Source organism: Amphiura filiformis, chromosome 11, assembly GCF_039555335.1.
Source record: "Amphiura filiformis chromosome 11, Afil_fr2py, whole genome shotgun sequence".
Lineage (NCBI taxonomy): Eukaryota > Metazoa > Echinodermata > Ophiuroidea > Amphilepidida > Amphiuridae > Amphiura > Amphiura filiformis.
This window is the reverse complement of record NC_092638.1, coordinates 19,184,783-19,197,541: the sequence shown is the minus strand read 5'-3', so window position 1 is coordinate 19,197,541 and position 12,759 is coordinate 19,184,783. Positions and strand designations below refer to the sequence as shown.

The 12,759-nt window shown below is 37.2% G+C and overlaps 1 protein-coding gene across 4 annotated transcripts in view; it reads right to left on the bottom strand.

The window, feature by feature from the left end:
* The window catches only part of LOC140164500 (tRNA (guanine(26)-N(2))-dimethyltransferase-like), a 32,292-nt gene extending 22,502 nt beyond the window's left edge, over window positions 1-9,790 (bottom strand). For 2 of the 4 annotated variants that reach the window (XM_072187792.1, XM_072187794.1), the window contains exon 1: window positions 9,672-9,788. In XM_072187792.1, the coding sequence (XP_072043893.1) occupies window positions 9,672-9,756 (85 nt within the window). In that variant the 5' untranslated portion in view covers window positions 9,757-9,788. Of the gene's footprint in view, window positions 1-1,427; window positions 1,526-9,671 lie in introns of those variants that run through there. The other 2 variants (XM_072187795.1, XM_072187793.1) reach the window with 2 other exon arrangements.
* Window positions 9,791-12,759: the final 2,969 nt, after the last annotated feature.

Sequence of the window (12,759 nt, the reverse complement as noted above, 5' to 3'; positions counted from 1 at the left end):
CTAAATGTTGACTATAGGCCTACCTACCAAGTTTCATGGCCATATGACAGTTTTTGCTAATTTGACCTCAAATGACCCCTGCATGACCTCAGGTGACCTTGACCCACTAACCAATACAAACTTGTTCTGCCTGGGGTCAAGATGCACCCACCCACCAAGTTTGAGAAACATGCGACCCTAGTCTCTGAGAAAAGAGGTAAATAAGGAAAATGAGCCCCCTGACCTCAAATGACCTTTTACCTCGGTATATGACCTTGAACCTCACCCAAAAAAAGGTAGCCAGAGTTTTTGACCATAAGCGCCCCACCTATCCTGAAAATCTGAAGTCAATCCGCCCATCCATGCCCGAGATATGGCATCCGGACGGAAGCACGGAAGGACGGAAGCACGGACATTGCAAAACAGTATGCCTCATGGTGGAGGCATAAAAATCAAGATCAAAAAGTCTGAATTCAGATTTTAATCTGAACTAGACACGCCACTGTGGGTTTAGGGGGTGGGGTTAAGGGGGTGGGGTTCAGGGGGGATATCCCCCTAACCTTTCAGCAAAATTACACATTTTTTGTTCTTTTCAGCCACTTTTTGACAATTTTAGGCTGAATGCCCCCCCCATATTTCAAACCAGATTGGTGCTATTGCGATAATGTAAGAACAACTAGGTCATGCAGGTCTGGGTCATGTCTCATGATGCACGCCACATGTGCTATGCAGATGACATGTCTGGTTTCTGAATGATCGATTGATCGGTACGGTATAAACTACATGTAATGACGTGATTCATATTTCGGTACAATTACCGAATAGGGTGCAACTTGCTAGACTTGAGTCCAGTCCTCGTTTATGGGTTAGGGTTTAGGGTTGGGGTAGGGCAGTCTTGTAATAAGACTAGAGTTGCACCCTATTCGGCAATCGCTCCCAAATTTCAACCAATAAGAACCAAACTTCAATTCATGCATTATCATGTTTAGTTAAAACTGAAGTTTATTTGCAATGGTTAAGTTTGATCGAGATATATCCACAACAACACAATAGTTACTATAGGTGTGTGATTTTCGGGTAATTTTGTGCCCGGGTACCCGCACATTTTTCGGTAACGGGTAACCGGTAAAAAATTGAAAAAAAAAAAAAAAATTTCAAAGTTTTTTTTTTTCGGTTTTATAGTGTCTCTGGACCTAGACCTAAATGCTAGGATCATGTGCAAAATTTTTTTTTTAGGTCAAACATTACAAAACCGAAAAAAAACTTAATGTGGTATTAAAGCGAGTCTATCTCGTAACTGTGAAATAATGGTACTAGTTTTTTATTCTGTTCAAACGTGTCATGTACACCATTAATACAGCCCCCGAAATGGTCTACTTTTAGCGGATCTCAACTCCGGAATAGTTTAGTCATGTAGTTAAAAGTGCGATTGCCAACACTTTGCTTACCTTTGGACGGATTTGTAGAAGTCTCTGTGTCAAAAAATGTAGGTATGCTAGGTGAATTCAAATTTGCCATCAAACTGCATCATTTTACATATCAAATTAAAGCCCTTGAGTAAAGAAAGCCAAAACTGAAAACATTTTTGTCATTTTTTCTGTAACAAAGTTACATCTTGTCAAAGATTGACTTTCATCAAAAAGATTCTGCTAGCAAAATTCCCCAAAACGGCATTTAGGGGTGTTTCTAGATCTTGGTCTCATGGCGAATTGGTGATTTTTTTAATGGAACTGCTATCAAAATCCTCTAAAATTCCATGTGCTGACTTGATTATCACTAAGGTTGGCATTTTCGGCGGGGTAGCGGTACCCGCCGAGATTACATTACCCGGCAGGAAATACCCTGCCCGGTACCCAAATTAAAAAAAGAAAAAAAAAAGTTTTTATTTTTTCGGTTTTGTAGTGTCCCTGGACCTAGACCTAAATGCTAGGATCATGGTTGACCTAAAAAAATTTTAAAAAAAATTGGTAATTTGTATTCAGGTCATAGTCTATTAATGATTTCAAAATGCATTGAATTTGAAAAAACAAAACCGAAAAAATAAAAAACTTAAAAAAAAAAAAAAATTACCCGAAAATGCCAGGCCTAATTATCACCATAAAAATCATATATTTGGGTCAAGTGAAGTATAGAAAACATATTGTAGGTTTCCTTCACCGACCTATTCTCGAAAAAAATTCAAATTTCTATGTAAATATGCATTGTGTTTGGGCCCCGGTCTCGGCGAATTTCGCTGACTAGCAAATGTGTTAACTAAGGTTTGCCTGGGATAGGCCTACCTAAAAAATGCCTGGTACTTTAATTTACCCCACCACACATTAGACGCTCCGAACTCAAAAATATTTAAATTAAGGCTCCGTGACCGTTTTGGCGACACCGACACTACAAGTTAACTGCAGGTCATCCACCTCTGACGTGATGCGGGAACCCGTTTGTTGGAGTAGGCCTATTGTACCAGATCCAGAACCAGAAACCAATCAGGTTAGACATAGGCCTACTTTGCTGGCGGGGTCCCGTGACCGTAAATTGTTAAATTATTGTATACGCTAAAAACAGCTCTATTTAAACCGATTTTGCAATAAAAAATAAAAAGCCCTCTCTTGAAGACTTGAGGCTCTTCCTCCTGTTTTTCAAAAACCCGGACGTGAAACATGATAATAATATATGGTCATTTTCACAGTAAAGGGTGTAACTTTTGATTTTTGGGTCAAAATTTCAAACCACTTAAATATGTTTCTGTTTACTGAAATCATGCATAGAAGCAACTTAAATTCCAGTAAAATAATGTTTCAAGGCTTAAACCTTTTGATTTCTAATAAAAAATTGACATTTCCATAACATTTTGGTTAAAATCTAAGAAAAATGTATTTTACATAACCTCAGAAAATTATGACATGAAAGCTGGAATACATGTGAAATCCCATTCCAAAGTAAGTCAACAGATATAAGTTAAATTTTAACATCAAGTGTCATTTACAATGGAAATTTCCAAACCTTAAACATATTTTTAAAGTTTTAATTGGGTTCCTAAAATAATTTGAATGTCTAACTTCATGTACAAATACTACTTGATGAAAGGAACCTCCCAGCCAAGTTTCACAGAAATTGGAGTTATTTTTAGAATTGGCAATTCAAGCGATTTGTGTTTCGGAGGCTTCAGTTAACAACACAGGTGATCATAAAAGTAAAATATTTGGCTAACCACTACAAGTTGACATAAAAAAATAGGTAAAAAGTATCACAATTACCAATTTTCATGCTTTGCTTCTAAGTATGGAATTTCAGTTGTGACAAAAATTAATTTATCACAGCAAGTCATTTTTTTTGTTTCGGAGGCTTCATGTTAACAATTGTTAAACATTGCAGAAGTAGTTTTTTTGAAAACAACAGTGTTGGGATCATCTAAGCTGTTATTTTCTTGTGTATATTGAATCAATGATTCTATGCGGCAGATATTGTAGATTTATCACATGTTAATTTTTTCACCCATTTGTTAAGTATGGTGTTTTTTGCATGTGAAGCCTCCGAAACAGGCTTTTTTGGATATCAGTATATTTTTTAAACATTAACCATAATGTCAATTTTTTTTTTAATTTATGACATTCTGCACATATCAAGTAATAATTACAATGCAGATATCAGTATGAAACACACCAATTTAGATATGCATAGATGGTAATTAATCTTATTGTTGTTTCGGAGGCTTCATTTGTTTCGGAGGCTTCAATTGTTAACGGAAAGTTTGTATTGGGTCCCATTTTCAAACGGTGATATATATCTCCACGATTTAAAAACATGTGACTTGAGGATCTACTTTGCTACATTTTGATAAATAGATTTGATGAGCTCTTTTATTTATATTTGCACAAGCTTGCTGAACAGTTTGTTTCGAGGCTTCAAAAAGTTAACGGAAAACGGGTCTTTGAAGTCAAGATTTTATAAAAATTTTAAAAGCTTGCAAATCGACTAATTTTTGTTACCCATTTCAAGTTAAGATAACAACTGTTATGAATCAAGAAGAAGTGAAGAAATAACCAAGAATTATGAACCAAAGCTACACCCACAAAGTTTGTTAACAATTGTTAACGGAAAATGAAGCCTCGAAACGACAAATATCAAGTCCGGTTCTCAAAAATACAGGGCTGTTCACAATTAAATCTAATGTGGCAGTGTTTACTGAACATATGACTGTACTTTCAGGATAAGAAAAATTATCCATGAACTAACTGAAGAAAACACAGGGTTTTACAAAAATGTTACTGTTTTTTATAGTTTTTCAAAATGGCAATATTAAGTACATTTAAGCCTGCTAAAACTGAACGCAGTAACTCCCAAAGCTGATTATGCTACCCAAGGTAGCTGCTAACTAGATGACTTATGTGGCCAAAAATCATGGAATTCTGTGGCTTTATTAGAACACTACGGATTAAAATATTAAAAATCCAAAGTTACACCCTTTACCGTGAAAATGACCATATACATGATGTTTTTTATTTTACTTGGCCTTCTATACAAGAGTGTTCTCAGGAAGCTGAAAGTAACAGGCCGTCCTCGAAGAATATCGACTGTATAAACGAGTTTGGTGAATAGACTGTACATGATTTGATGACAAGCGGTTGAAGACAGCTTTGCGTCCTATTGTTATTGCATTGGATTATAGAAGATTACCTCACGACCACAACACTTCCTATGATCAAGTCCAAAGAGCTTGATGTGCAATTGTTCAGAGTTGACATGACACATGTCGATCGATCATCGATTCTCTGCACTGCATTCACAATAACCACTTCGCGCATACCAAATAACTTCTGTGTGGCCTATGTAATGTAGCTATGTACGAATGAGCCGACTGTTGCACAGAATATCCTTTACCAGACCGGGTTGGGCAGGGTATTTTTAATTAATAATGCTTTTCAATGTTTTCTCACAATTTGTTCAAATGTACAATGACTTTTGAGCATAAAAATTAGGAGCTTGAGAAAAATAGGGGCTTTATATTAGTGCCAAAAGTTTGAGATATTTGGCAAGTTAAGGGGGTACTACACCCCTGGCAAATTTTGTGCCTATTTTTGCATTTTTCTCAAAAATTATAGCGCATTGGTGACAAATATTCTATGTATATTATAGGGGCAAGGACTACAACTACTGCTCTGAAAATTCAGCAACTCAAGGCAAGTAGTTATTGATTTATTTATCAAATATTGGTTTTCCCTCATTTTTGACTGTAACTCCACAACTGTTGTCTGTGTTGAAATAAAATTTCCAGTGCAGTAGTTGTAGTCCTTGCCCCTATAATATACATAGAATACTTGTCACCAATGCGCTATAATTTTTGAGAAAAGTGCAAAAATAGGCACAAAATTGGGCAGGGGTGTAGTACCCCCTTAAGGTGATCTAATACTCACATTATCGATCATATCAAGCAATTTAAAACATTGGAAATGCTAAGAATCAATTTGCATCATACAGTATTAGAAGATATTAGTGTCTTTATGAACATAGAACCTATAATTTTTCCACATGACGAGATATTCTTCTAAAGAACTCCAAAAAAATCTCAAAAAGTTTAACTATACCTGTGTATGAGAAATGATATCATACTTTTAATTTTCTTCAATATTGTTATGATCCTGTTAGATCATGTTTGATAATAATTATGCACGATTATGGCCTATATAAGATTTGTCTTATATCATTAATTTATGACACTAAATTAAGAGTAGCCAATATTCAGGGTAAACTGCAACTGTGTGATCCAAAAAATAAGCGTGGTTCCAAAACCACAGATTCAGATCCAAGGACGTGCACTCCGGCAAATCGTTTGGCGAGAACAAATCATCCACAGATTCAGATCCAAGGACGTGCAATCCTACAAATAGTTTGGCGAGAACAAATCATCCACAGATTCAGATCCAAGGACGTGCAATCCTACAAATAGTTTGGCGAGTACAAACCCACAGATCTGGGCTCAGAAAATATAGGTGTGATATCGCCCGAGGGTTACTCCAAAAAAATGTGTGGTTGACCCGCCTGAAATCTGCAGTTTGACCCCTACAAAGTTTTGATCGTATGCTAATGAGCCATATATAAGCCACGTGCTTGGTAAGAGTAATCATTCAGTTCAGAGTCTTTTGTTTATTCGAGTCGATTGTTTATTCAAGTATTCGCAGCATGTTCATGATCATATACGTTATAATAAAACCTTAAGTGAATCATCAATGTCTTGCTCTTAGTTGTCGTGTTTCTGTAGGCCTATATTAGGTAATAATCATTGTGATACTCCAAAATAAGGGTTCGCAACAATATATATGTATTTTATGCTATCATTTTTAAATGAAAGCTTTCCAGAATACGTAGTTGCAATATGTTTTGTAACACTTTATGTTTATGTTTTGTACCAGTTTATGGTGACTACTGTTTCTTTTTATTTATCATGTTTTGAAAAGAGTGATCTGGAATCACAGACATCTGCTTGTGAATTGAAATGCTGAATTGAAATCAAAGCTGAATTTCATTTCAATTCCACTTCATTCGTCATCACTCAACATGATTTCAATTCCAATCCAATTCAATTCTTCATTGCTCACGATGATTTCAATTCCAATCCAATTCAATTCATGCCCAAGCCCACTCATTTCGATTCCAATTCAATTCCAATGCATTGAAATGAAAATCGCCCAAAATTCATTTCAATTCAATTCGATTTCAATGCATTGAATTAACATAAAATCGCCCAAAATTCATTTCAATTCAATTCGATTTCAATGCATTGAATTAACATTAGCCGTGACCCTGGCCTTGTCAGGTCACGTCTTCGGCCGCAAAGCTGTAGGTATGCTAGGTGAATTCAAATTTGCCATCAAACTGCATCATTTTATATATCAAATTAAAGCCCTTGAGTAAACAAAGCCAAAACTGAAAACCTTTTTTTTCATAGCACTTTCCGTAGCAAAGTTACATCTTGTCAAAGACTGACTTTCATCAAAAGATTCAGCTAGCAAAATTCCCCAAAACGGCATTTCGCGGGGGTTTCTAGATCTTAGTCTCATGGCGATAGCAGCTTTTTTTAATGGAACTGCTATCAAAATCCCTCTATAATTCTACGTGCGACTTGATTATCACCATAAAAAATCATATATTTGGGTCAAGTGAAGTATAGAAAACATATTTATGGGTCAGTCCATGTCAAATCAACCAATTTTCTGAAAAGTTCCCAGGTGACCCTCTCAGATTTTGATGAAATTCCATCAGAATATTCTTTTGTGGCCACAATGAACCCATACAAAAATTTGGCTTCATAGGCCATGTCGTTTTTGAGAAATGGCCCTTTGAAGTTTGGCCCGACCCCCCTTTTGGCACTTTCATGAGTGTCATTGGTGATTTTACCAACTTTGGTGGCTCATAACTTCTTGTTCTGAACAGATATAAAGCTGCAATCTTGGATTCTAGCTAACCTTATGTCATATTTTCAGAATCTGGCTCTAAATTTCAGATATCTGCTTTCCTTTTTAAGTTATGAGCACCCAAAGTTGGTCATTTATTCAACCGCAAGTGTGATTTTGTCATTGTGGGGGTCCCCTGGTGCCAAAAATATGTGGTCATATGCCTCAAATGTCATAGATACATTGTCTATGGATACATATCTAAGCCCACAAGCAAGTTTGAGCAAATCAAACCATTAATGGAGGAATGGGCGGTATCCGAAGTTGGGTTCGGGTGAAAATTTGCTGGAGACCCCCCCTCTTTCTGACCAATGGTTGACCATGTTGACAGTTGAAACATGAATTGAAATTTACAGCCCTGAAACATACTTATGACTTTATGAGACCTACCTAGAAACAAAAATTCAGCTTTGGTACTCAACTCCATCATAGTTAGACGGCAGCTTGAAAATAGGGTGGAAAACCTACTATTTCTTGTCTAAGGTTGTTGAATTCAGCAACCATGACAACAAAATCAGCAAAATTTGACCAAGTTTTTTCACAAGTGTCATATGAAATTTGTTCTGGGTGTGTTTTAGAGGCTAATATTAATAAACACATCTAGAGTGGTCTGTAATGTACGACCCAAAATATGCACATATACTTAGTAAAATTTTGCATATTTTGTTGCCATGGTTGCCGAATTCAACATAACACCCTTAGACAAGAAATAACAGGTTTTTCTCCCTATTTTCAAGTGCCATCTAACTATGTTGGAGTTGAGTACCAAAGCTGAATTTTTGTTTCTAGGTAGGTCTTATAAGTATGTTTCAGGACTGTAAATTTCAATTCATGTTTCAACTGTCAACATGGTCAACCATTGGTCAGAAAGAGGGGGGTCTCCAGCAAATTTTCACCCGAACCCAACTTCGGATACCGCCCATTCCTCCATTAATGGTTTGATTTGCTCAAACTTGCTTGTGGGCTTAGATATGTACCTATAGACAATGTATCTATGACATTTGAGTCATATGACCACATATTTTTGGCACCAGGGGACCCCCAAAATGACAAAATCACACTTGCGGTTGAATAAATGACCAACTTTGAGTGCTTATAACTAAAAACGAAAAGCAGATATCTGAAATTTAGAGCCCGATTCTAAAAATATGACATAAGGTTAGCTAGAATCCAAGATTGCAGCTTTATATCTGTTCAGAACAAGAAGTTATAAGCTACCCAAGTTGGTAAAAATCACCAATGACACTCGCAAGTGCCAAAAAGGGGGGTTCTGGGCCAAACTTCAAAGGGCCATTTCTCATAAACGACATGGCCTATGAGGCCAATTTTTTGTATGGGTTCATTATGGCCACAAAAGATTATTCTGATGGAATTTTATCAAAATCTGAGAGGGTCACCTGGGGACCCCTGGGGACCCCTGGGGGTTGATTTGATATGGACTTTACCCTTATGTAGGTTTCCTTCACCGACCTATTCTCGAAAAAAATTCAAATTTCTATGTAAATATGCATTGTGTTTGGGCCCCGGTCTCGGCGAATTTCGCTGACTAGCAAATGTGTTAACTAAGGTTTGCCTGGGATATACCTAAAAGCTGTGCACTCATGCACTGTATGATGTGTATCCGGACTTCCCGGGTATCGATTATAACAGTATTGCTGTGAATGCTAGTCCGAATAATCAGACCCAGAACAAAATATTAATTTCTGACATGATCTTGTACTGGGTCTGAACTGTTTCCATATGAAATCTTGATGGCAAATTGGACAATAGAAGCACATGGTTCTACGTGACAGCTTTTTAATCCCTATTCAGGTTACGTGAATCACGCTATTGTGGACCATCCTTCTGATACTTGAGTGTTTGGACAAGCGGAACGGTTTTTTGTCTACCTCTCTGTTTGTAAACAAACCAGGAGGTCCCGAATACGAAAGTCAGCGTAATAGTACGGCACTGTGTGAATGCTAGAACCATTAACAATCGATTGACTTGATGTATCTATACAATGTATAATCCAATGCAATAACAATAGGACGCAAAGCTGTCTTTAACCGCTTGTATTTGATGATAACATGGGGACAATAATGAACCCTGCCGAATTCCACGCCCATGTCGATGACACCTGGCACTTGGCATGGTAAGCTTAACGGAAGAATTGTATCAAAATGGTACCGATTTGGCTAAGAAATTACTTTTACTTAGCCAATGGAATCTGATTATATGGATTTTTGTTAGGATAAATTAAAGACTTACTTATAGTTAGACAAACCTGAATGACGAGTTTCTCGCGTAGAACTACACACATACACACGTGGAAATGAAAAAGTTTGTTTACCATTTATTTAGTGTTGGGCAATATTCGATATGGTGTATCGAATAGGCTTGTTCAATACAGCTGTAATTCAATCCACCTTTTTGGGCGAGAAGCGTATACGCGCTTCCACCCCTGTTTTAGTTTCACTTTTGGGCACACTTTTGAAATTTTCATGACCTCTAGGGCGCTGTCATTTTCTTCGGAAGTGGTGGGGGGCAAGAATATACTGGGGGGTCATAGAATTTTGAGACCAAAAACCGGGACCAAAAATAGGGTGGCTGGTGACTCAAAATTTGTGCGCGCTGCCTGAGACTATTATTCTGCGCACGCATTCTTTAATTTAAAAATCAAAATGTGCGCACAATCTTTTAGCTATACAATGCAAGATTTTTCCGCGCTCCCCGCGCCTTCTTTTCGCTTATGATCAAAAAAATTGTGCGCGCTTCCCGCACTCCGCTACAAAGTTTTAATGCACTCCGCACCTTACTTCCAGCAATGAATGATGACAGGTGGTCGTAAAACTCTGGCCACCGACATATTCATGACCCCCCCCCCCCCTCTCTGTCAACAGAGACAAGCAGATCTCGCCTATCTGCTAATTTTTAAGGTTTTAGTGGCTCTGAAAAGAGCCGCTCACTGAAGACTGCCCCTTGTAGAAGACTGGCCCTTGTTTTCAGAGCCATCAGTAGGCAAGGGGCAGCCTACATGTCTCATTCTTCAGGTACTTTGTCATGAAGAAGTCAGAGCTATATACGTAGGCTACTCCTGGCGAAAGCTTGACAGTTCTAAACTTAGACCCCGCTAGGCCTAATTGTAAATGATATTGCTGGTAAGGGGCTGGCATTTTCTTCGGAAGGGGGTCCCAAATATGTCGGCGACCGGAGTCAATTTTTATGCCCCCCCCCCCCCTCCCCTTTCTTGGGTCGAAAATTTTATGACACCCCCACACCTACAAAGACTCAACAAATTATTAATTGCTGGAACTAAGGCGCGGAGCGCGCCAAAACTTAAGAGTGAAGTAAATGCGGGGAGAGTGTTAAGATTTTTATCGTTAGTGCAAAGAAGGCGCGCAGAGCGGGTAAAAATTTTGCATAGATTGTAGGCTACACACATTTCGATTGAGAAGTTAGAGCCAGCCCTTAATAATTGTATAACCCCCCTATTTTGGGTGTTAAAAAAATTATTCTCCCCCTATTTTTGGTCTGAAAATTCTATGACCCCCCCCCCCCCCCCCTTTGTATTTTTGGGACCCCCCTTCCGAAAGTCAACTGATGCATTTACTGGGAGTAATCGCGTACGGTACTATTTTCTCAAATTTTAGGTCAATTACAGATATTTCTGATATTTTTTAAATTACTCAATGTTGAAAAGGCAACAAATTTCAACTATACTCCAATTCCAGGTTACTGCCTATAAATATATTGTGCCATTCGCTGACTTATCCATTTTAGTATAATAAATGTTTGAATAATCATACTTATAAATTAGGAACAAATACTCGAAAGCTAAACATTAATATAATTACCATTGAAATCAATAACAAAAGCTTAATTTTTGGCAAACATTACACCAAAATGAGCACCGCTGACTGGACAAAAGATCAAAGTGGAGCTTTCAAATTGATATATTGATTGACACTGGTATCAATAATCAAACAGTGTGTTCATGATAACAAGTGATATGATACTAATCATGATCATGCTAATAAACATCTCAAAGAAAGTAACTAACCCCCCTTAAATAATAACCATTATTCAAAAACGGGTAATTGTGACCCATCACATCGAAACACGGCAGTTGTCGGAAACCCTTATTTAAAGATAATAAAGAAAGTGTAAATCTGAAAATGTGTTGGAAGCAGAATTTATTTCTGCACATTTTGACACCTAGCAATTGACTAAATATTGACGTCACAGCGTAAATTTAAATAAATGTAACCCAAGATTTGAAAGTTGCAGTAAATTGTACTGATTTTGTATTCAGTGTAATAGCCTAATGGAAGGTAATCTGTGTAATGATATCTGAGTGTTTTTGTATTGTAAAAAATTGTACTAAGTGCAACTTTCAAATCTGGACCTCACTACATTAAATTGACAGGTGTTTTATCGTTTTCTGGGCTATCGTATCAAATGAGGTGTCAAAATGCCAATAGCCCCTTTTTGAATAATAGCCATTATCTAAGGGGGGTTAGTTACTTTTTTTGAGATGTTTTTAGAAAAGAGGTCTAAATGAAATAGTGTCTGTTTACTTAATATGATATTAATTTTTTGCGTGGTGAAAAACCGTGAAATTATATCGAAATGTCAAGCAGTTTTCACTTTAAGGTGTATTACCGTACAGCATGCCAGTGACGAGGCCGAGAGTGCGAGGGTGCCACCCCCTCCTCCTCCTCAATCGACAAAAACCCATACCAACTCTTGTCCAATATGAAAGTGACGTACCTGTGTCTCTATAGTGTACGTACCTGTGTGTAGGGAACATCTACAAAGACTATTCTGTATGAAAAAAAAAAAATTGTTGTCAGTGAGAGGTATTTTTAATTTGACAAAATTACTGAATATTTCAATTTCAGATTATGTTAGTTCATCCACATTGAAGGTGAATTTGGGTATTTACCGGGCCAGCACGCGCAAAGTTTTGCTTTTTTTCCTATTTTTTAAGGGGATACTACACCCCTGTGGTAAATCTGTGAATGGTTTTGCATTTTTCTCAAAAAATAATAACACACTGGTAATAAAAGTTATGTATATTATTGGGGCAAGGAATCCAATTACTACACCGAAATTTCAGTGACTCAAGACAAGCGGTTCAGTATATATGATAGGAAACGAGGTACATCATAGCGGTACCTTATTTCTTATCATAAATAACAAACCGCTTGTCTTGGGTCACTGAAATTCCAGTGTAGTAATTGTATTCCTTGCCCCTATAATATACGTAACTTTTTGTTACCACTGTATTATTAGTTTTTGAGAAAAATGCAAAAATAGACACAAATTTATTGAGGGGTGTAGTACCCCCTTAAGC